Source organism: Malaclemys terrapin, chromosome 6, assembly GCF_027887155.1.
Source record: "Malaclemys terrapin pileata isolate rMalTer1 chromosome 6, rMalTer1.hap1, whole genome shotgun sequence".
Classification (NCBI taxonomy): domain Eukaryota; kingdom Metazoa; phylum Chordata; order Testudines; family Emydidae; genus Malaclemys; species Malaclemys terrapin.
In genome coordinates, this window is record NC_071510.1 from 60233485 (window position 1) to 60258120 (window position 24636).

A 24636-nucleotide genomic window follows, 5' to 3' on the forward strand; every position below is an offset into this window, starting at 1 on the left:
TGCTCATATCCATTCCATTAGGTGTGCGCGCGCCGCGTGCACGATCGTCGGAAGATTTTCTACCCTAGCAACACCGGCGGGTCGGCTGTGGAGCCCCCTAGAGTGGCGCCTTCATGGCGCTGAATATATACCCCAGCCGACCCGGCGCCCCCTCAGTTCCTTCTTACCGCCCCTGACGGTCGTTGGAACTGTGGAGCGCGGCGTAGCTGTTCTCCACTCTCCCTAGCTTATCCAGTTATTCACAGTTATAGTTGTAGTTTTAGTAGTTTATAGTTATATAGTTGGTTATCCACTTGTTATAGTTGTTATATAGTTAAAAAAAGGGGGATTAAGGGGGTTGTCTCCCCCCTTTTTTCCCCGGCCGCGTGGTCGGGCTCATGCCCAAGGCTCCCGGCTTCAAGCAGTGCGCCTCCTGCGCTAAGCATATGCCAACGAGCGACCCGCACGACTCGTGTCTGAAGTGCCTGGGGGAGTCCCATCAAACAGATAAGTGCAAGATCTGTAAGGCCTTCAAACCGAGGACCAAGAAGGAGCGGGACTTTCGACTCCGGCAAATCCTTATGGAGGCAGCACTTAGCCAAGCCCCGGCACCTAGCACCTCGGTGCGCAGTGCCCCAGCGGCACCGACCATGCCGACCACGGCAGACAAGCCTCCACGGCACCGGACCTCATCGGCACCGCACTCACAACAAGTGCCTCGGCACCGTTCATCATCCCCGGGACATAAAAAATCCCATAAGGCGGGGACCTCAGTGCCGAAGACGCCGGCTCCCCCGGTGCCGGGGGTAGAGCCGCGTCCACCTGTGGAGCACCGGAAACAGGTGCCTCCAGCACCGTCGATTCCGGCTCCAAGGCCGTTGAGTCTGGTGCGGACAGAGTCACCACCGAGACCGGCGGTGATACAGTGCCTCCCGTCGACACCGGAGACTTTCGCGACGGCGAGAGACTTGATCGCTCTCACGGAGCCGGCACCGCCACAACCACCGGCACCGTTGGCACCGTTGACTCGCACGGTCCAATCTAGGGGAAAACCTGCCTTGATGCGCCCTCCATCACAAGGGCTGGAACCGCGGCACCGATCCAGGTCCCGAAGCAGGTCCCCTCGCCGCTCGCAGTCCCGGCACCGGATATCACCTCGGCACCGGTCGTACTCGCGGCCAAGATCATCGCGGCACCGCTCTACATCTCGGCACCGTTATGATCGTCGAGACGTAGCTCTCGGCACCGATACGATCGACGTTCGATTTCGAGAGGCCGCTCCCGGCACCGGGCCTACTCTAGGTCATCGTCTCGATCCAGGTCCGACTCCCGGCACCAGCGAGGCCATCGGTACCGATCGCGATCTCGGCACCGATCGCCGGCACCGCGTAGAGATGGAACATCTCTAGATCGGCACCGGACGACACCGTATCCCACGGGATTCGTCTCGGCGCAGTCGGCACCGCCATGGCCATCGAGATCGGTGTCTCGCTCCTCTGAGGACCTACCAAGATCGGCATACCCCCCTCAGGGGCAAGCCGGGGAACAAGATTTAGGCCATTGGCAAGAGGGAGCAGAGGACCCTGACCAGGGCCCATCTCACTGGTCGTTCTGGACCCCGTGGGCATACCACCAGGCGCAAGGGGCTCCAACAACCTCTCGCTCGGGTCACTCTGATACAAGGGCACCAGAGTCCACCATCTCTCGCCCTCCTCCAGGGGGCATGGAGGCCTCTGTATCCGCACCACCTGACGTCCCGGACCCAAGGGCAGGTGACGCTCCGACCCAGGAACAGGGAGACCAGGATCCTCCCCTGGATCCCTTACCACCAGAGGCATCCTCCTCTTCCTCTCCGGATGAGGCAGTGGCGGGCACGTCGTGCACAGGTCCACCCCCGATAGATCTTCGGGCTCATCAGGACCTGTTACGTAGGATGGCCCGTAACATGGACCTACAGACGGAGGAGATAGTGGAGGTGCAGGACCCCATTGTAAATATCCTCGCGGCGGATGTCCCATCAAGAGTGGCGTTGCCTCTGATCCGCACGATCCAGGCGAACGCAACTACGATATGGCAGACCCCTGCCTCTATCCCACCTACAGCGAGAAGGGTGGAAAGAAAGTACTTTGTCCCTTCCAAAGACTACGAGTACTTGTACACCCATCCCCAACCGTGTTCACTGGTGGTGTCATCAGTGAATGCAAGGGAGCGACACAGTCAACAAGCTGCAGCGCCCAAATCAAAGGAGGCTAAGCGTCTCGATTTGTTTGGCCGTAAAGTTTATTCAGCTGGAGGGCTGCAAATTAGAGCGGCTAACCAGCAGGCGCTCCTGAGCCGCTATAACTTTAATTCCTGGAACTCTATGGGGAAGTTCAAGGAATTGGTTCCCCAAGAGTCCAGGGAAGAGTTTGGGGCCTTGGTTGAGGAAGGTAAGAAGGTGGCTCGGACCTCCTTACAGGCCTCCCTGGACATAGCGGACTCGGCTGCGAGAACCCTAGCCGCAGGTATCACTATGCGCAGGACCTCCTGGCTCCAAGTTTCGGGTTTACCCCCTGAATTACAGCAGACCCTACAGGATTTGCCCTTTGAAGGACAGGGGTTGTTCTCGGAGAAGACGGACTCTCGATTGCAGAGCCTCAAGGACTCCAGGACAATTATGCGCTCTTTGGGGATGCATGTTGCGGGTCCCCAGCGCAGACCATTTAGACCCCAGCCTCAACGTTTTTACCCCCCTCCACCTCGTCAGAGACAGGACCCTGCCAGAAGGCGAGGGCGAGGTGGTAGGAGAAGATGGGTTGGCCCTCAACCCGGTCAGAACCAGGGGCCACCAAGACCACCTTCAGGTCCTAGACAGAACTTTTGAAGGTGCGGTCGAGGACGGCGCCCCAGTCATCCCCCAGGATCCAGCTCCCTCCTTTCGGGATCGCCTCTCCCACTTCCAACGTGCTTGGTCCATTATAACTTCAGACTGTTGGGTCCTCCGCACGGTGGAGAGGGGATACGCTATCCAGTTTTCTTCTATCCCCTCCTCCCACCCCCCTTCCCCGTCCCTCTTCAGGGACCCTTCTCACGAGCAACTTCTTACACAGGAGGTTTCTACACTCCTTGCCATGGGGGCCATAGAGGAGGTTCCGATAGAGTTAAGGGGCAGGGGATTTTATTCCCGTTACTTCCTGATTCCCAAGTCCAAGGGAGGTCTGCGGCCCATCTTGGACTTGCGCGGACTCAACAAATTCGTAGTAAAGTTGAAGTTCCGCATGGTCTCTTTGGGGGCCATTATCCCTTCCCTCGATCCTGGAGACTGGTTCGCCGCCCTCGACATGAAAGACGCATACTTTCATATTGCAATTTACCCACCTCACAGACGCTTCCTGCGATTCGTGGTAAACACGGTGCACTACCAATTTACAGTCCTTCCCTTCGGCCTATCTTCGGCCCCAAGAGTGTTCACGAAATGTATGGCTGTCGTGGCAGCGTACCTTCGTCGGCAAGGGATACAGGTGTTCCCGTACCTAGACGACTGGCTGGTACGCGGTCGCACCAAGGAGCAAGTTCAAGCTCACGTCCACAGAATAGTGCACATATTCAACGAGTTGGGCATCCTACTCAACAAGGACAAATCCACTCTAGAACCTACCCAGAGAATAGAATTCATCGGCGCAGTTCTAGACTCCAGACGTGCACAAGCCATCCTGCCAGACAACCGCTTTGGCACCATCAAGAACCTCATTCAAGGGCTCAAGACCTTCCCAACTACCACGGTTGTGCCTCACCCTGCTGGGTCACATGGCTTCCTGCACGTACGTAACCAGGCATGCCAGACTTCGGCTTCGCCCACTTCAAACCTGGGTGTCATCAATATACCGTCCACATCGAGACAGCCTGAACATGGTGGTCACGGTCCCGAACTCGGTCCTGGCCTCCCTCACCTGGTGGCTAGATCGCAATGTGGTCTGCGAGGGGATGCCATTTCACGCCCCACAACCCTCTCTGCACCTGGTCACAGACGCGTCATCTCTGGGTTGGGGCGCCCATCTCAACGAACACCATACCCAGGGCCTGTGGACTGCACCCCAGTTAGCCCTGCACATCAATGTTCGGGAACTGATGGCGGTGCGCCTGGCGTGCCAGGCATTCCTCAATCTCCTACGTGGCCGCTGTGTGTTAGTTCTCATCGACAACACCACGGCCATGTTTTACATCAACAAGCAAGGAGGAGCACGTTCGTCAATTCTATGCCAAGAGGCCATTCGCCTGTGGGACTTCTGCATCGCCCACTCAATCCATCTCACGGCATCGTTCCTCCCTGGAGTCCAGAACACTCTAGCGGACCGACTCAGCAGGTCCTTCCAGACGCACGAGTGGTCTATCCGTCCGGACATCATACATTCCATCTTCCAGAGGTGGGGGTTTCCCCAGATAGACCTGTTTGCATCTCGAGACAACAGGAAGTGCCATATGTTCTGCTCCCTACAGGGTCGAGCTCAGGGCTCCCTCTCGGATGCGTTTCTCCTTCCCTGGAAAGACCACCTGTTTTATGCATTCCCTCCGTTTCCTCTGGTCCACAAGGTACTGCTCAAATTGCGCAGAGACCAGGCACAGGTAATTCTGGTCGCTGCAGCGTGGCCGAGACAACATTGGTACACCACACTGTTGGAACTCTCGGTTCAGACACCGATCCCGCTTCCGTTGTGTCCGGATCTCATCTCTCAGGACCACGGCCGGCTGCGTCACCCCGACCTGCAATCACTCCACCTCACGGCGTGGCTGCTCCATGGTTCACCCAGGCAGAGCAGCAATGCTCGTACTCTGTCCAACAGATTCTGCTGAGCAGTAGGAAGCCCTCAACACGCACCACGTACCTGGCCAAGTGGAAGCGGTTCTCCTGTTGGTGCGAACAACGAGCCATGTCCCCGTTGCAGGCACCCATTCCTCTCATTTTGGAATATCTCCTCTCCCTAAAACAGCAGGGGTTGGCGATATCTTCAATTAGAGTTCACCTGGCCGCTATATCGGCCTTTCACCCAGGGGAACTCGCGTCCTCGGTATTCTCTAACCCGATGGTCGTTAGATTCCTCAAGGGCTTAGACCGGATGTACCCACAACAACGTCAGCCCGTTCAGACGTGGGACCTCAACCTGGTTCTCTCCAAGCTCACAGGTCCTCCATTCGAGCCACTGGCCACCTGTTCACTTTTGTACCTATCCTGGAAGACAGCCTTCCTTGTAGCCATCACCTCAGCAAGGCGTGTTTCTGAACTCAGGGCGCTTACATCTGAGCCCCCTTACACAGTTTTTCACAAGGATAAAGTGCAGCTTCGTCCACATCCTGCCTTTCTCCCTAAGGTGGTTTCTCCTTTTCATATCAACCAGGACATCTTTCTCCCGGTCTTTCATCCTAAACCACATGCAACTCGCCAGGATCAACATTTGCATTCCCTGGACGTACGCAGGGCCCTGGCCTTCTATATTGACCGCACAAGGCACTTTAGAAAGACGACGCAACTCTTCGTCGCAGTGGCCGACCGAATGAAAGGCTCACCGGTCTCCTCACAACGCCTATCCTCCTGGATTACGTCTTGCATCCGGACTTGCTATGACCTGGCAGGTGTCTCAGCACCGCACCTCACCGCTCACTCCACGAGGGCCCAAGCTTCCTCGACTGCTTTCCTGGCACATGTTCCGATCCAGGACATTTGTAGAGCGGCGGTTTGGTCATCAGTCCACACATTTGCAGCTCACTATGCACTAGTGCAGCAGTCCAGAGACGATGCTGCTTTCGGATCAGCGGTTTTGCACACAGCAATGTCTCACTCCGACCCCACCACCTAAGTTGGGCTTGGGAGTCACCTAATGGAATGGATATGAGCAAGCACTCGAAGAAGAAAAGACGGTTACTCACCGTTGTAACTGTTGTTCTTCGAGATGTGTTGCTCATATCCATTCCAAACCCGCCCCCCGTCCCCACTGTCGGAGTAGCCGGCAAGAAGGAACTGAGGGGGCGCCGGGTCGGCTGGGGTATATATTCAGCGCCATGAAGGCGCCACTCTAGGGGGCTCCACAGCCGACCCGCCGGTGTTGCTAGGGTAGAAAATCTTCCGACGATCGTGCACGCGGCGCGCGCACACCTAATGGAATGGATATGAGCAACACATCTCGAAGAACAACAGTTACAACGGTGAGTAACCGTCTTTTATTTGCCCTGGAGAATTAGAGTAGAATATTGGCGGCCCAGGTAATACATATGCTAGGATAATGGGCACTATACAAAGTTTAAAATAGGGTCTCCTTGCCTAAGTTACAGTATATGAAGTATGTGATTAATCTACCATATCGAGCTGCAACTCTACATTATGTGTAATTTAGGCCCTTGCTTTTAGGTTCTTACATATGTGAAAATATTAATAATGAGAGAGTTTTTTAGGGCTAAATTTAACACCCTCCTCCCAAACATCCTAATGTCAGAATTCAGACTGTCATCTTCTCGCCTCTTCTCTCCCCCAATTTCTTTAAGCATTTTTCCATGCAACTGGACGTCTCTTTGGAGAAATTATCAATTCCTAAATAAAATCCAACCCACTTCACTGCAAAACTTTAATTCTACAAATAAAAATGTTTCCTAAAAATTGGAAATTGCTATCACATTGTTTCCCTGGATTTCTTCAAAACTAAATTTAACGCATATGTATGTGCACGCAAAAACAGAATACCTATTTAAAAAGAATGCATAGAGTATGAAATGCTAATAAAAGGAAATCCAATAATGATTTGTAAATTATTATTAAATAGGAAACATGAATACACATCTTTGTTTTGTTCTTTGCGGGAAGAGTGCACTTTATCTGTCTACATTTTTTTTTTTTCAAGCCGTATCCTAGCTGGCTTAATTCCCCCCTCCTCCCAACCTGCACCCGCCCAAAAAAAAGTGGGGGGAGAAAAGAATATTACTGTCCTTAAACAGAACTCTGCATTTATCAGGAAATAAAATTTTTTCTTCCAGGCCCTCATGTACAAATATGTAATTTTTCTTGTCCTGTTTGGGCTTAAATTGGAAAAGAATGATACTTAATAATCTTTGTAAGTAATGCTTTCAGATGTTTTGCTACAGTAGTTCAAATTCAAACTAGTTCAGTTGAGATTGAAAATCATTAACATCTGATGGCTGTTTGGTGCCATCTGGGAAATGAATTCACAGGGTCAGTCCACTTTCTATTGGACAGGTGTCAACAGAAAATCCATGATCAAAATTGGCACTAATTGACACACTCGTTTGTAGTCCTTCAAAGAGGCCATAAATAGGAATGCACGCAGAATCTGAATGAACAACCCTTTCTTTGTTTGAGATTTGGACATTTTAGGCTAGATTTTCGGAAGAGCTCAGTACGTTGGGGGCAGAGCTTACTTCAAATGTGCTGAATTACTCTGAAATTTGAAAATCTAGCTGTTCATACAGGGAACTGCTGTGTGCTGAGTGCTTTTGAAAATCTGGCTCCAATTGTGGGTCCTGAGCATTTGCAAATCTGGCCCTTTGTATTAGAATGGTTGCATAGGTAAATTGTTCTATAGCAGAAATGTAGCAACATTTTTTACTTGACGTACTGATTCTTTCCTTGACATGTAATGTTAATCTACTTAATTGGCCAATTTTATTTTCATTACGCTGGCATTGATTCAGAATTAACTTGATTGAAGTCTATGGAGTTACTTTGGTTTCCACTGATGTAACTAAATGCAAAATTTTGTCCAAGATTTTGATGATTTCTTTAAATTATTATTTCATCATGCCTTTGCCTGGAACTGGATGGGTCAAGACGTATGTTAAAATTAATACAACACTTAAATGCTAGTCAGTGATTCAAATGTACTGGGTTGATATAGTTCCAAATGTGATGCTATAAGAAGATGCCATCCAGACTTCTGATCAGGACTTTGGAGCAATTAAAGAAGAAAGCCGATAATTATGTATCTCAATATCAAGTCTGCGTGCTCTGATTCAAGACACTTCAAATAAGCTGGGGGACTCAAAAATTAAGCCTCTATGAAATGAGATAGTGGTTCGTTTCTGTGTAGCGCGTTTAGATGGTACCAGCTTAATAATCAGAATTTGACCTTTCTGTAGGGTGACCAGACGTCCCATTTTTCAAGGGATAGTCCCATATTTAAGCCCTCCGGCAGGTATCCCAACTTTTTTTAAAAATGGGCAAATTGTCCCATATTTTTTGTCTTACCCTCCCATCAGTACTGGCAGTTCCTGCTGCTGGCCAGATCTCTGCTCACCAGCCGCCCACCCACCAGCAGTGAGTGGGGAGGGTCCAGTGGCTGACGATGGGGGTGGGTGTACAAGGCTAGTGGCGGGGCGAAGATGCAGCGCGTAGGGCTGGTGGCTCCCATGCTGGTCTGTCAGCGCTGCCCCCGCTGCGTGCCGGCTCTTGTCCAGCAGGGCCTCGTCTATTTCCCACTGTGGTGGCTGGTGAGTGCGGGTCCATATGCCCCCTGACAGGGCACATCCCTCTCCCAGCGCTGTGCGGAGAACCCAGCCCCTGGTCAAAGTACTGAGCTCACCAACAGCCTGGCTGGTAGGCTCCTTCCTTCCCCCACTGCCTCTGGCTGGCCCAGCACCCTAGGAAAGCCCAAGATCCTCCGGCCCAGGGCACTGGCCAGGAGGAGCCAGGCCCTGCACATGCCAAACTCCCGCAAACGCTGGCATGGGAAGCCTCCCCCCTCCCCACCCCCCCAGCTAAACTCTGGAGTGGTGGAGGGGAAAGCAGTTTACAGCCTGTTCATGACCTGACCCTGCAGGCTCCACAGCATCCACTGCCCTCCCCCCCCCCGCCCTGGGTCCTGCCCCCAGGGAGCGCAGGGCTGCTCCAACCTGTAGGCACCCTCCTCTGCTGAGCCACCTCTGGCCAGGTTCGCTGAAGCCCTAGGTTCCCTAGGCTATGGTGCACAGTGCATCCTTAGGGCTTAACCCCTTCCTGCCCGTGCTGTAGCCAAGGGACAGAAGGAGGCTGGAGGTGTTAGCTGCCTTTCAACACTGTGAGGGCAGGAAGGGACAATCCTCTTCCAGCCACTGGGGAGTGGAGGGTGGAAGAGATGAGCTCTGCAAAGACATAGGCCAGGTCGTCTCTCCGACCCTCTCCTCCCCTGTGACTGGAAGCAGCTCCCGTCCCTTCCCTCCCACACAGTGCCGAAAGTCCAGCAGGGCCAGTTGCGAACCCTGACAGAAATCAGCGGGGGCGGGGAGGAAGATGCGACCCTGCATGGCCCCCACCAATGTGTTGCCTCAGGAAGATGTGGCACCAAGTACCAGGAGAGTTGGGTCCATCCCGTGGGCCCAGCCAGGCATGGAAGGCGAAGAGTGCCGGTCAGAGAGGGTCGGATTGGTCGGCCACCCCTCCTGTGTGAGAGAGGTGCATGGGAGTGTGTGTCACCTTTCCCCGTGTAAATCCTAAAGCCTTAAAGATAAGAAGATAAATGAAAAGAATCTAACTACGCAGTATTTCTTTTTAATGGGCTCAGTCAACTTGATGTTCATTTGAACGTTTGTATTGCATAGTTCTGATTGCCATTGAACTCTCTTGAATTACTTGAATAAGAGTAATTTTACCAGGTATCCCGTATTCAGCATAGGGAAATATGGTCACCCTACCTTTCTGTCATGTTGCAAAGCCATTTATTTGACAGTGTTTTTGTGGTGGTTAAAGGTTTGTTTGTGGAAAAGAAAGAGAGATGTGGATGAAAGATTTTTTTTTTTTTGGATAGGGGGTGACTTATTTATGTCAGATATCTAAAGTTTCCGACTCTGAGTTATTATGTTAGCGTTATTGATCATTTAATGCTGCTGGCTGGTCATCCTTTTTATAAGTTGAATTGCTAGGTCACTTAGAGCTTTTGTATGGGCCATTTTAAAAATTATTATTTAAATCTAAATAAATACATTTTCTCAGAGGAGATCCTTTGGGAACATGGTTGAGACATGTTGGCTGAAAATCACAGAAAATCTTGCATTGCTACTGCTTGTGTGTGTGTGTGTGTGTGTGTGTGTGTGTGTGGTCGTCTTCATTCTTTTCATAGGCCAAGTGTCTGAAGTCATCAGTCTGTCATCTTTTATGCACACAAGACTTGTTTAAAAATATTTAAGGAGTGATGAAATATTTACCTGAGTTATAGGTTTTTTTTTTGTTTTTCAGTTAAGGCTCCAATCCTATAATCTGAACCATGGAAGCAGGCCTTCTGAAGTTAATGAGGCTTTTCATTGACAAGTCCTCCTACATGTATCAGATTTCAGGATCGGGGCCCAAATTAGTAGACAGTTGTCATGGGTTTATCTGAGCCAGGGCATCCATGCAATGGGCTCACCTTAATTTTACAGTAAATAAATTTACACTTAACTTGAAATGGCCATGTGGGCATTAAAGACCATAGAATCGTAGGACCTGAAGGGTACCTCGAGAGGTCATCTAGTCCAGTCCCTTGTACTCAGGGTAGGACTAAATATACCATTGCTGACAGGTGTTTGTCTAACGTGGTCTTAAAAATCTCCAATGACAGAGATTCCCTAGCCTCCCTAGGCAATTTATTCCAGTACTTTAACTACCCTGACAATGTCCAATGTAAACTTCCCTTGCTGCAATTTAAGCCCATTGTTTTTTGTCCTATCCTTTTCTAGACCTTTATTCATTTTTGTTGCTCTTCTCTGGACTTTCTCCAGTTTGACCACATCTTTCCTGAAATGTGGCACCCAGAACTGAAGACAGTACTCCGGTTGGGGCGTAATCAGCGCAGAGTAGAGCGGAAGAATTACTTCTTGTGCCTTGCTTACAACACTCCTACTAATACAGCCCAGAATGATGTTTGCTTTTTCTGCAACAGTGTTATGCTGTTCACTCATATTTAGTTTGTGATCGACTATGACTCCCAGATCACTTTCTGCAGTACTACTTCCTAGGCAGTCATTTCCCATTTTGTATGTGTGCAACTGATTTGTTCCTTCCTAAGTGGAGTACTTTGCATTTGTCCTTATTGAATTTCATCCTATTTACTTCAGACCATTTCCTTAGTTTGTCCAGATCATTTTGAATTTTAATCCTATCCTCCAAAGCACTTGCAACGCCTCCCAGCTTGGTATCATTCGCAAACTATAAATGTGCTCTCTATGCCATTATCTAAATAATTGCACAGACTTGGACCCAGAACTGATCCCTGCAGGAGTCCTCGTGGTATGTCCTTCCAGCTTGACTGTGAACCATGGATAACTACACTCTGGGAACGGTTTTCCAACCACCTATGTACCCACCTTATAGTAGCTCCATCTAGGTTATATTTCCCTAGTTTGTTTATGAGATGGTCATGCAAAACAATATCAGAAGCCATACTAAAGTCAAGATATACAACATCTACTGCTTCCCCCTTATCCACAAGGCTTGTTACCCTGTCAAAGAAAGCTATTAGGTTGGTTTGACACAATTTATTCTTGACAAATCCATGCTCACTGATTTATCACCCTATTGTTTTCTAGGTGTTTTGAAATTTTATTGCTTAATTATTTGCTTTCTGGGTACTGAAGTTAAGCTGACAAGTCCATATTTCCCTTTTTATAGATTGGCACAATATTTGTCCTTTTCCAGTCCTCTGGAATCTCTCCCATCTTTCATGACTTTTCAAAGATAATCGCTAATGGCTTAAATATCTCCTTAGTCATCTCCTTGAGTATTCTAGGATGTGTTTCATCAGGCCCTGGTGACTTGAAGACATCTAACTTGTCTAAGTAATTATTAACTTGTTCTTTCATAGAATATCAGGGTTGGAAGGGACCTCAGAAGGTCATCTAGTCCAACCCCCTGCTCAAAGCAGGACCAATCCCCAGACAGATTTTTACCCCAGTTCCCTAAATGGTCCCCTCAAGGATTGAACTCACAACCCTGTGTTTAGCAGGCCAATTCTCAAACCACTGAGCTATCCCTCCCCCTCCCTATTTTAGCCTCTCATCCTACCTGAGTTTCACTTGCATTCTCTCTGTTAGATGTTCAATCTCTACTAACCTTTTTGGTGAAAATGGAAACCAAGTCCTTTCCACATTCTCTGTTACTGTTTTTCCCTCCTCATTGAGTAAAGGGCCTTCCTTGTCCTTGGTCTTCCTCTTGCTTCTAATGTAGTTGTAGAATGTTTTCTTGTTACCCTTTATGTCTCTATCTAGTTTAATCTCATTTTGTGCCTTGGCCTTTCTAATTTTGTCCCTACATATTTGTGTTTTATGTTTATATTCATCCTTTGTAATTTGACCTAGTTTCCATTTTTTGTAGAACTAATTTTTCAGTTTCAGATAATTGAAGATCTTCTGGTTAAGTCAGGGTGGTCCCTTGCCGTACTTCCTATCTTTCCTGTGCAGTGGGATAGTTTGCTCTTGTGCCCATGTCTCATTGAAAAACTGCTAACTCTCTCGAACTGTTCTTCCCCTTAGGGCTTGTCTATACTGCGCACTAGTGGGTCTGGTGAAGACGTGATGAGTCGATGGGAAAGTGCTTTCCCATCGACTTCAGTACTCCACCTCCTCAAGAGGCGGAAGGTAAGTTGGTGGGAGAGTCTCTCCTGCCAACATAGTGGTGTAGACACCACATTAGGTCGATGTAAGCTATGTCGCTCGGGGGTGATTTTTTTTCACACCCATGAGTGGTTTTTTTTTTTTACATCAACTTAAGTGGCAGTGTAGACCAGGCTTTAGACATGCTTCCCATGGGATCTTACCTACCAACTCCCTGAGTTTGCTAAGGTCTGCTTTCTTGAAATCCACTATCTTTATTGTGCTGTTTTCCTTCTACCATTCCTTAGAATCATGAACTCTACCATTTCATAATCACTTTCACCTAAGCTGCCTTTCACTTTCAAATTCTCAGCTAGTTCTTCCCTATTTGTCAAAATCAAAGCTAGAACAGCCTCTCCCCTATTAACTTTCTCCACCTTTGGAAATAAAAAATTGTCTCTAATGCATTCCAAGAACTTGTTGGACAATCTGTGCCCTGCTGGGTTATTTTCCCAACAGATGTCTAGGTAGTTGAAGTACCCCATCACTATCAAGTGCTGTGCTTTGGATGACTTCGTTAGTTTAAAAAAAGTCTCATCCACCTCTTCTTCATAATTAGGTGGTCTGTAGTAGACCCCTACATGACATCACCCTGGTTTTTTTACCCCTTTTGTCCTTACCAAGAGACATTCCACAAGTCTGTCCCCTATTTCCATTTCAACCTCAGTCCAAATGTATATATTTTAATATATAAGGTAACACCTCCTCCCTTTTTCCCCCGCCTGTCCTTCCTGAGCAAGCTGTATCCTTCTGTACCAATATTCCAGTCATGCGTATTATCCCACCAAGTCTCTGTGATGCCAACTATGTCATAGTTATGTTTATTAACTAGCATTTCAAGTTCTTCCTGCTTATTACCCATACTTCTTGCATTAGTATACAGACATCTAAGATACTGATCTGATTTCTCTCTCTCCCCCCGCCCTGTTCTCTCTTGTCTCTCCCTTATGCCTGCTATAACGCCCCATGCTCCCCTCAGATTCCAAGCCTTCATAACATAAAACAGTCCTTTGTTGATCCAGCCAAAATATTGTCAGCGTTAGGTCTCCTGACCAGTTTGTTTGTTAGATTTTAGACAGGGAGAGCCTTCCTCCCTTGTTGCAGCCTTACCCAGACATGGCCTTCGAAAGAAGCAACCAGCTGTTTTTATCTAGTCTACTGGGCCCTGATTGGTCTCTGCCTTCTCCTGGCCATCTAGCCGCTGTAGTTCCAAGTCTCGCTACTTCTGCTAGCACCAGATCCTGGGAGGCCTCTTCTAAAAACACTACTTTGAGTGCAGTGTATGAAGGAGGGCCTCCAGTAGGGGGCAGCAAATGTCTGATACATCTTATTACAGCAATGTACAGCTTCTGATCATGGATTCATTAATTCACTAATTGTATCAATAAATATAAAAACATCATTAGCAATACTACTTAAAATAGCTTTTAAATATGATTGTTTTGCAGCTCAGTTATGTATCATTTATTTGCAAATAACGTTTTTCATATAATACTGCATTTAAAGAGAGAACATTCTGTAATGTGTCACTTTCTTCAGAAAATTATCTGATATATTCCATCATATATACAGACTACAGTATAGAAAGACTGAATGCTTCTGCTTCAGCATTGTTTAACTTTTCATAGGAAGCAAAACTCAACTTGCTTCTGATTTATGTTGGGAACCAAGTATAATAGGAAATGTTTTGAAAATTGTACTCAGTATGCTATACACCTGTCCCTACATAACTCTACAGTCAGCTTTAAAAAGAAACTTGTAATCACTACAAAGGTTTACACGATACAGAAAAGTGTCTTTACCATAATTATTTATATCTGGAAAATTATTTATATGGAGATAGTAATAGGTAAAATTTCTATTTTAATATTTCTATTGATATTAAGTGTGCCTTTGCCATATCAAATAAATGGTTTGACTGCACCCGAGGGCGCAGCGGAGAGAAGGGCTGACAAGGGCAGAGGGCAGCTTTAGCTTGTGCCTCTGATTTAACATCCCTCAGGCTGGGATCTATCACCAGTGAGAAATGGGCCATAGCAGAGCCTCACTTAGGCCTTGGCTACACTGGCGCAGTACAGCGCTGCAACTTGCTGTGCTCAGGGGTGTGAAAACGCCCCCCCCCCCCGAGTGCAGCGCTGTAAAGCGCCAGTGTAATCAGAGCCTGCAGCACTGCACGCTCGCTCGCAGCGCTGCAAGCTATTCCCCTCGGAGAGGTGGAGTACTTGCAGCACTGCGAGAGAGTTCCCGCAGCTCTGGCGGCGCGACTACACTCGCGCTTCGCAGCGCCGCCGCGGCAGCGCTGTGAATTCCCAAGTGTAGCCAAGGCCTCTTTCTCTGCCATGCTCTCTGCCCTCTCTTCTGCACCCTGAGGTACCCTGAATCTCCCCACCCTGCTTATCAGAGTTCTGAGGCAGGAGGTGGTGATAGCAGCTGGTGGAGAGTCACTCTACGGAAGGGGAAGGGGGATTTTCCAAGGCAATGCTCTAGTCTCTTTACATAAGATACAAAGTGAGTTTCATAGACCAGAGAATCTGGTCCAAAATGTATAAGTAGTCCAATTAGCTGGCTCATCTAAAAATAACACTTAAATAATGGGTATAGCACATATTTAGATTACAACGTTAGATTTTTATACTGAAAGGCCAGGAAGAAACTGGCTAACATATTGCAAAATAGATATGGTGCTTGATTTACACAGATGAATGAGTTTCTTACTAGAGGTATGTATCTTCACAGTTATTTAAGGATATAATACAAAACTCATTGAAGTCAATAGGAGTCTTTCCTTTGGCTTCAAATTGTTTTGTATCAAACCGTAAATGTAATAATAAATAGTGTTTCAAATAGTTAACAGAAACCCTGCATAGACAGCCTGATCCTGAACTGCTGCAGTTTGTGGGAGCTTTGCCATTGATTTCAGTGAGCGTAAAATCAAGCCCTAAAGATCGTGCAATTCAGGGGTTAAATGGTGCTTTCCATATTTAAACCAAACAAACTTTAGTGAGTTTTTTACCTGAGCAGAGTGTTGGATCTAGCGCAAAATAAGCATGAGCAGGGACCATGCAGTGCAGCAAAAATACAGAAAGGCACATGTGATCATTAGAGCTGTAATGCTTTGCAGAACAGATGGATTTTCAGAAGCTATTCAAAGGAGGGAAGGGAGGGCTTTTGGCATAGACTTAATTGGGAGGCTATTCCAAGAGTAAAAAAATGTATGTATTTGTTTTTTATGTATGTCTTTAAACCACATTTTATCACTTTTGATGTTATCTGGGAATTCAGCTTCTTTAAATGAATTGGTGTGAGTAAACTTGAGGGGAACAAGAGATGCCTTGAAAAAATTAAAGCCACAATACTTGCTTCAAACAAGGCGGTAAAAAAAAAAAAAAAAAAACCCTACCTCCCTATATTCGTAATTTAGTTAAGCAATAAGACATGTCAGAGTTGTACTGTACTGGGCTATTGCTGCATCCTGAGAAATGGTGATATCCTAGTATTACACACACCCTGCAGTGTTTTAATGTGTAAAATATTCTTATAGGGTACTGCCTGCATTTGAAGGAAATGAAGGGCAACTATGTGTGTGTGTGTGTGTGTATATATATAATATAATATATATATATATTAAAGGACAAATGGATTGCCCTGTTGTGTGGTAAAACTGGCAAGAAGAACTCCAATGACAAATCCTCTGAGGGAATTATTGTCATCAGTTCATGAGGGGCACATGGTTATACTAACCCACAGAATGAGCAGCAGGCCCTATCCATCAGCCACACAGATCCACAGGAGGCCAGGGCCATCTGTGCAGAGGCACTGACAAGGATACTGCTCCTTGTCAGTATAGCTCCAAAGTTGTCATACACACTACCAGGCATTCCTCCAGAATATAGATGCCTTGGGCTTCTCGGGGTTGCCTTCCATGGAAAGGGGACCAGGTAATACAGCATCAGACAAGGTGAAGGTGAAACAGTCATTCAGGTTTTTCAGCACAGTAGCCCATGGAGCATTTAGAAGGGCCTGCCTCATATGCCAGCTGCCAACTGTGCTGGGACACAGGAATGTCAATAATGGTTTGTTAAATGTGAAATAGTCCTAGCCAAATTGGGGACTGCTGGTGTAACCATTTGCCAGACTTTGAGATGTAGTTTAAGGTATCAGTAATGGGTTGTTATAGAGAAGTAGTCTTCTACCAAAGGTGAGGCAGATTTTTTGGGGAGAACGGGTTGCCTAATAAGGGCAATTTTTTACACAGGTTTCATTGTCTTGGGTCCAATCATCTTTTGTTATAACTCTTCTTGCAGTAGTTTTCCCTCTTGTACCTCAGATTGTATGGAGTTGAAACGTGGCCTACAGGTTGTCCGTCAGCCTTAAGGCGATTATTATTTAGGAAAAAAAGTGGTTAAATGTCTGGCTTTTATCTTCTTTTTTTACTTATCCAGAACTAGTTTCTAACACTGTTGCTCAAGAGAATGGAGGGGGAAAGCTGTAGCAGATTAAGCTAACTCTTGGGTGCACTGCAGTCCCCACCATTTTAAAGGGCCTCTGCACTTTTGGTTGAGGGAAGAGGTATAGTTCCTTCTGCCTCTGAGCTAGCTGGTAGTAGTTGTAAGGAGACACCACTGGAACACTGGGAATGTGAGAGAAAAGCTCCCCAACATATCCAGCACCCCAAAGAGTTTATAGCTAAAATAAAGGTGCAAAGAAATTTGGTGGGTAGTTAATTTTGGTGCCAATTGTTGCCATTGTATTCATTTGTTTTAAATCCTGAAAAATGAATGTAGTAGTTAATGTTGGAAAACTGCAGTTGTAGCCTGCAAAATTTAATGTAAAAAACAAAATGTTTTTTATTTGTTTGTGAAAAAGCACTGAAGCCGTAATGCTATTTGCCCTCTAAACATAAAAGTAGCAAAAGTAAATTTTTGTTCAGATTTTCCAAAATATATTTGCTCACAGTTTTAAACTCTCCATGCCAAGTCCCGGCATAACATAATCCCTGAATACTGTTTTAATGTGTATTTAATGAGTTTTTATTAGTATAAAGTATGTGAAATGGAAAGGGATAACTGTATGGACGCTGTCCAGCTTTGTCAGGTGTGCTTTGACCTTAAGGTCTGTGGTGTTTTGACTTAGATGGGGAAGCAATCTGTTTAACTTGAATTTGAAGCATCCATCTACATTTGGCCAGCTGCATTTCCTCGAAAATATTGAGTCTGTGCCTGACCTTCGCAATATGCTTTAGAACATGATGATGTTGCCACTAGTGATAATAGTTCAAAAACATCAGCTTCCTTTTAAAATTGCAAATATGGTTTCTAAAACACATGTTGTGACACACTTACCTTCACATGGGTTTTTGGCCAGGAAAGTTTACAAATTCAGAATATAAAAACGCAGTTATCTTGTTCTGCTTAGGTTGCTCTTTATCATGGGATGAACTGTCTGAGTTCATTGTAAATATTAAAACTGGTTAAATGCATATATTCAGAATAAAGCTAAAAGGCTACACTTCCAAAGAATCATTTGAGGGGAGGCACTGAGACCTGAAGGTGTGTACTTATTTGCATCCTCAGAATGGTGCCTGATTTCAACAGCCCTATGGGCATGTTCTGACAGGTTGAAAATTAGGCCTCAGAAGAGCACATCTATGGCCTGGATATACATAGATTTTATTTGTGTGAGAATGGAGATTAGAAGGAGATTGTGAGAAAGGGTTTTCATATACCAGCCTATTTTATGGCCTTCTGCATCTTCACCTTTATAGCATTCCTGCCCTGTGACCACGATTCACAGCAGTCTTGACACCAGGAAAGGGAAACATTGCTTGGCTGGTCTTAGCTGTGTTGGGCAACACTAAACAAGAAACTGCACACAATGTATTATAAATAAACAAAATGTATCTTTCAATTTCAACATTAGTTTTTTTTTAACTTTTTACATTTTAAAATAAACTAGATTAAAAAACGGTGGGAGTGACCTTCTGCTCCAGCATGTGAAGAAAATTCGGAGTGACCTCATTAGACAATTTCAGAACATTTAACACTTTTTACTAGACGTAAACCAGTAAGGTATTGTACTTACACTGGTGTGGCCTGGGGTTGGTATCACTGCCTGGCATTGCCTTATAATAATTTTCCAGATACTGGAATGCTATAAGGGAAAATAGAGGAAACAACATCTTGAGAGAATTCTGAACCATAGTGAAATTACAGATAAACAGATATACAAGTAAAACTGTTCACATCCCGAAGTAAACCTTTAGTTTGCCCTTGTTGATGTAGACACAAATGTTCCTTTTCCACTAATCTTTATTCTCCCTGAAGAGAGCCATAGCCACAGGGCACACTTGGGCAGAAGGAGTCCCTGGAGAGACCTCTTCCCTCTGGACTAGGCACAGACCACTCTTCTCGTGTTTTTCTTTTTGTCTCCAAGGCTGCAACTCCTACTCAGTTTTGACTTCAGCCTGCTGTGCATTGCAGGATTGTGCCCACAAACTTAAAACAAACAAACAAAAAGATACAAAATACTCCTTTTGCCTAGATGGCCTTCAGAGTGTAGGCTTCTGTAACCCTCAGGCTACATTTGTGGTTGTGGAACAGGATTTCTGCCATTCTGTAGTCCAATGGAAAGTTTTTCCTTTCCAAATGCTACCCCTTAGGAGCCCCACAGTTTGCAGGCTAGTAATGTGGGCTGTATGTAGGGAATCGCCCCTAAAAGCACAGTAACCATGAGGCATCAAAATGAGAGCACAGAAATAAGCGTGGTGCCCCCAGAGTAGGGTTGTACAAAGATATAGTCAACATAATTAGGTGCCTAATTGGGTGCCTAAACTTAAATGATGTGTATATACACATGTAAGTAATTAAGTTTTATTGAAAAAATACTTTGCAATACTTTGTGCTCCATTTCCTTCAAATCAAATTACAGATGGACAGGGCTGAGTTTATAATATGAAAATACTTGCTTTCTTTGTTTAGAATTTCCTTTTATTAAATTTTAACAAAGTTGAAAATTCACCAACCAAAAATACAACCAAGTGTGAAAAATGCAAAAAGCAACAGAAAGGAGGGGTTTTTATATGAAATGGAGACCAAGAAACAAAGTAAATTGTGTCTGAGAAATTTAATTATAACAAATACAGTTCAGGATTCACTGGATGCGATTTACTTCAGTTTATAGAAGTTGGGGGGAAATGTAGCTCTTTGAATTGGAGTTTGGAAGTTAAGAATTTATTGTTTTGAAACTGATTTATTCAGTGGGTATTCACTACTAAATCTTTTCTACAGAAAATGTTGTAATGGGAAAACCTTAACTATTAACTTCTTTTCTTAATGCAGTGAGCTGGGTAATATCTGAGAGAAATCATATATTTAATGGAAGTAATTAAGAATTTAATTGCAGGGAAGTACAAGAACTTAAAAGTTATGACCAGTAAGAAAAGTATCTAAACATTCAAGGCAAAGACAGCAAAAAACCTGTTGGGGGTTGCACCTATTTGCGGTTATACTCTGTTATAATCCAGTAGTATTCAGAAAGGTTTTAATCTATACTTAACACCTATCTAGGGTCCCTTCTGAAGTGTTGTGTGTTTCATAAGAGGAAATATGAAAAATAAGACAACAATACATTTTGCTGGAGCAACTTCCATAAACTTACTCAAAAGTGTTGAAATGAAGAAATAAGCTAAATCATCAAAACCATTTCCCTGTTCATATGAACCCATCTTGAGATGCTTAGTCTCAGCACATCTGAAAATGAGAAATAGATGTTCAACCTATTTAAATCAGGCCCGAGGTGTCTCAAGTTGAGCACCAAACTTAATGGTCTCTCTTTCAAATTTGGTAATGTCTGTGCACTAATACTAAAAAAACTTGAATGGCTTTAATGGTAATGTGGGCTATATACAGCTAAATATCACAGCTAATAGAGTAGGAGAGGTTTCACTGATGAAAAAAGGCTGATAGAGTCTGATCGCAAAGAAAGCGGAAACATATGCTTGGTTAACTTAGGATAAAATGTTCTCACTAGTTACTTTGTAAGTCTATTACTTATACTATGTAAGCTTTTATTTTTGCTTTTTCCCCCCTAATCAACAAAGCTTTCTAGAGGTAGTTTCTGGACTTATGGTGGTGTAAATCCTAGATTAACATAAATTTAAGATCTCTGGTGAGAGGCAGTCTGAAATTGGGGCAAGATGTAACTGAATTGAAACACTTCAGGACCTGAAGGGCTAAAGGCCTTCATTGCGTACTAAACTCAGGATTGTCTTTAATTTGAGTCCTGTCCAGACACAAAACCCCTTAATTTTAGTCTGATGGTGCTTTTAACTGGCCTGTTGGGATGTATAGGCTAAAGGTCAAGTTAGCACAACTCGTCAGCTGTTAATACTACCATGCTGTTGCATGGATGTAGGCTAACTCCACTTGAATGTTGCTAGTCCTCTGCTAGTGCCTTCCGACAGTTCCTCTTGTGTGCCCAAAAAGGACAGAAAAGTATTCTCACAACTCACTGAGAATTCATAGAGCATTGCAGCTTACTGCAGTGCAAAGGGCTATCAGCTTTGCCCCCAGAAGTCTTAGTGCCACACTCTAGTGTGTGCAGCGCCAGTGCAGACACAGCCACCAGAGTCTTTTTGCAATGCAACTGCTCTCTCAATCTAAGCCCGCAGTTCTAAACCCACGGGCCGCATACGGCCCAATTAGTACATTGCTGTAGTCCAACTCAGGTGTGTGCTAAAGGCCGGCCCGCATGGCAGAGTCCAGGTTCCCCGCTGCCTGGCGCGGTGGGGTCCGGGCTACCCTGGCACCCAGCGTGGTGGGGTCTGGGCAAACAGCTGGCCCTGCACAGTGGGGTCTGGAGCAGGCAGTTGGCCCCGCGCGGCAGGGGTCCAGGGTCGGGGTCCATGCTGCCACTGCCTTGCCACCTGGCCCATGCGGCCCAGGTAACACACAATGATAAAAAAGGTTGAGAGCTTAGATCAGTGGTTAACTCAGGAAAATAACTCAAGTTAACTTTGCAGTGAAGACATATCAGTATAAAAACATACGGTGAAAGTATGCGGGTGTGGTCAGTAAATGTTACAGGGGAAAAACACGTTGACCACAAGGAGTAGTTGGAAATGGGGACCTTAGGTTTACTATGGAAATAATGACTTTTAGCTGCTTCTTTTTTTTTTTTTTTGCCTAAGGGGAAAAAAATTATTTAGATGATCCTGTTTTTTTAAATCTTGTTGTCACAAGGAAAATAATTTGGGTCTTTTTTTGTTCGTTTTTTGTCACCAATTGTAATACGCTAGTAGCGATATTTGTTTTTTATTTATTTATTGTTGGTTAGCTTATGACCCAACTTACTGACATCATTCTTATCCTCTGATATTATCTCTGCTCCACTATATTACACTGTGTCCCATTCTGTGCTGCTCCCAGTGCCTGGACCTCCAACCTGCTCTTCTTGTGTACCAAATAACAATAATAATGTTCAAATCACTGTCTTTCTATATTCAAGTCTTCTATAAGACCTTTTGCCGAGTACAGAACAGTTTTAAACAGCTGATTTGTTTTGTACTGTTTGTGTCTTTCAGACTGTACGTTTCTGAAACAGTGACCATGTCTTCCTTTGTTTCTACATTTCTGATGAATATAGTGTGGAATAGTAAATAATTACAACAAAATAATATATTTGGGATGTCTATGGTTTGTTGTGCATACAAATATGCCTTCCTCTCTGTGCTTTGTATTATATTATTGAATCCTTTATTTGGGATGGAAGATAGTGGTTGATTTCTCACTTGGTCAGGGCATAGCCACTTATAAATTGTTTCTCTTGAACAGGTTGAAAATGAATTCTTTGAAGTGCCTTAATCCCAACTGAATTTTCTAGAGCATGTTTCTGAACACTGTCTATTTAAATAATACAGTCTTGTTTGTTTTTACAAATAATAGCAATATCAGCAACAGAAAGTTTGTCAGAAGGTTTGTATAGGTGCAGTTTGTTGTACAGGAAAGTACTAACACAGCTCTTGAGAAGGGATACATGTTTTACGTAATAAAGTTTTTATAGTGTGTATGACTAATTGCCAATGTTTTTTTCCCCTTTCCATCCTGTAGCCGTCCTCAGAAGGTGTGTTTGTGTCCATTCTTCCCTGTACATCCTCTAAAAGTCTCCACCTGCTTGTATATAATTCAGCATCCAGCGGAGGTGAGTAAGGCTATGGGAATTGTCAGAGTTCAGCAAGAAGCTTCAATAGCAAAGGGTGTGAGAGAGGGCAAGAGGAAACAATCTTGTTCAGACATGTGCAACAACTTCATCTTTGAAAATAGCTATAAAGCTGAACAACTAGTTCACACGATTTGTTAACGTCATTTAGTCTTTTATTTTTAAAATCTGTCATTATCTTCCTAATTTTTTCCCCTCCTCTCGAATCATGGCCCATTCTTGAAATCCTTATGTGTAAGAAATCCTTCCTCACATAAGCAGTCTCATTATGTCAATGGGGCTACTTGTGTAAGTAAGGATTTAGGAGTGAGCCCGTATATAGTACGTGCCTACTGGTCTGGAGACAGTTGAAGCATGAATATATTTTAGTCATAGGAGATCTGTGTTTAGCTTTTATTATTCTGTATTAATCTATTAATATTTAACAATATAAATCAAATAATCAATCTGAGGTAATGGCCTTAAATGTTGTAGCAAGAAGAAGACTACAGGAAAGCACAGTTACTTATCCGGTCTACTAGAGCTACTATTTCAAAAATAAATAAATAAATAAAGTATTTAATGAAGCACATAAGTGACTCCTAAAAGAAACAGACTACCTATTTGTTCTCTTCGGTATTCTTAATGTTTTCTGATAACCTGTAGATAATCCTCAAGAATTCCCAGTGATCTGTGTTTTTTGTAAGGATCCTCCCAAGTGTTGATCATATTTTTCTACATTTTTGCTTCTTTCATGCCTTCAAAAAAATCATGGGCCCTAATAACTGTGTAAACCTAATAGCAAGATTTCTAATAACAATTTCATGTGTCTCCTGAATTAAGGATGATACATTCTCCTGGCCATCTAAATGATGGAATTACGTTAGTTGCACCCAATTTGGAGAGGCATTGTGGTCTAATGGTTGGGGCACTGGACTGGAAGTTAAGAGGCCTGGGTTCTGGTCCTGGTTTGGCTGCTTACCTATTGTGTGACCTTGGAGATGTCACTTTACCTCTCTGTGTCTCTTTTCCCTCACACCTTCTGTCTGTCTTGTCTATTTAGATTTTAAGCTCTTCAGGACAGGAGCCTGTGCTGGGGACTTGGGGATGTGGCATAGAGTTAGCTGTGCTGACCGTACACCTATTTGTTTTACCACTTCTTTCCCCCAGCCTCGTTAGAGGAATCTCCAGCAGTGTAGAACAGTCTGCTGTCTGGTCAGAAGCAAAGGAATGCAGCATGGCTCAAGTCTGAGCCCTTAATGGAGTTAAAAGAATGTAAGCCATACTGTACATGTCTCGGTTCCAAACAATGCTTCCTGCAAAGCTAGTGATCACTATGTCTAACTTCTGTGAAGGAAATTTAAGACCAATAATCTTCTGGGTTTAATATCCTCATGCATAGATCTGGTGCTTTTAGCTCACCTTCACTTATTCCTTATAGCATCCCCAGTTGAATCCTGAGGATTGTGGGATTTTTTTATTGTTACACTTTATCCATTCCAGAGAAAATCAAGATGACATTTCAACTGAGAGAAACCAAAAGGATACTGGTTTTTGGTTGTTTATTTTTAATAAATTTTCTTTTAGTAGATGTTTCATTATTAGTCATGAATCATGAAAAATCCAGTTCACTACAGAGAAAATATAAGGTAGTAACCAACACCATTAACTCTCAGAAAAGAAGAATAACCCCTATGGTGCTGTATCTATGGTACTTCAGTAGTCAAATATTCAGTATTTCCACAAAACAAAGCATTGCACACTGCTGCCAGGAGGAACATGGAAGAGCGCAAAGGAAGGAAATAATTACATGTTTTCAGACCTGTAGATTGAAAATAGCTACAATGACAGTATATATTTAGCCTTAACCTTTACTAAGGTCTT

The 24636-nt window shown here is 44.8% G+C and overlaps 1 protein-coding gene across 2 annotated transcripts in view; it reads left to right on the top strand.

Annotated features, from left to right (window-relative positions):
• Positions 1-24636, top strand: part of DTWD2 (DTW domain containing 2) — a 204794-nt gene that overhangs the window by 53948 nt on the left and 126210 nt on the right. For both annotated transcript variants that reach the window (XM_054032529.1, XM_054032530.1), the window contains exon 2: positions 22665-22755. In XM_054032529.1, the coding sequence (XP_053888504.1) occupies positions 22665-22755 (91 nt within the window). The remainder of the gene's footprint in view (positions 1-22664; positions 22756-24636) is intronic.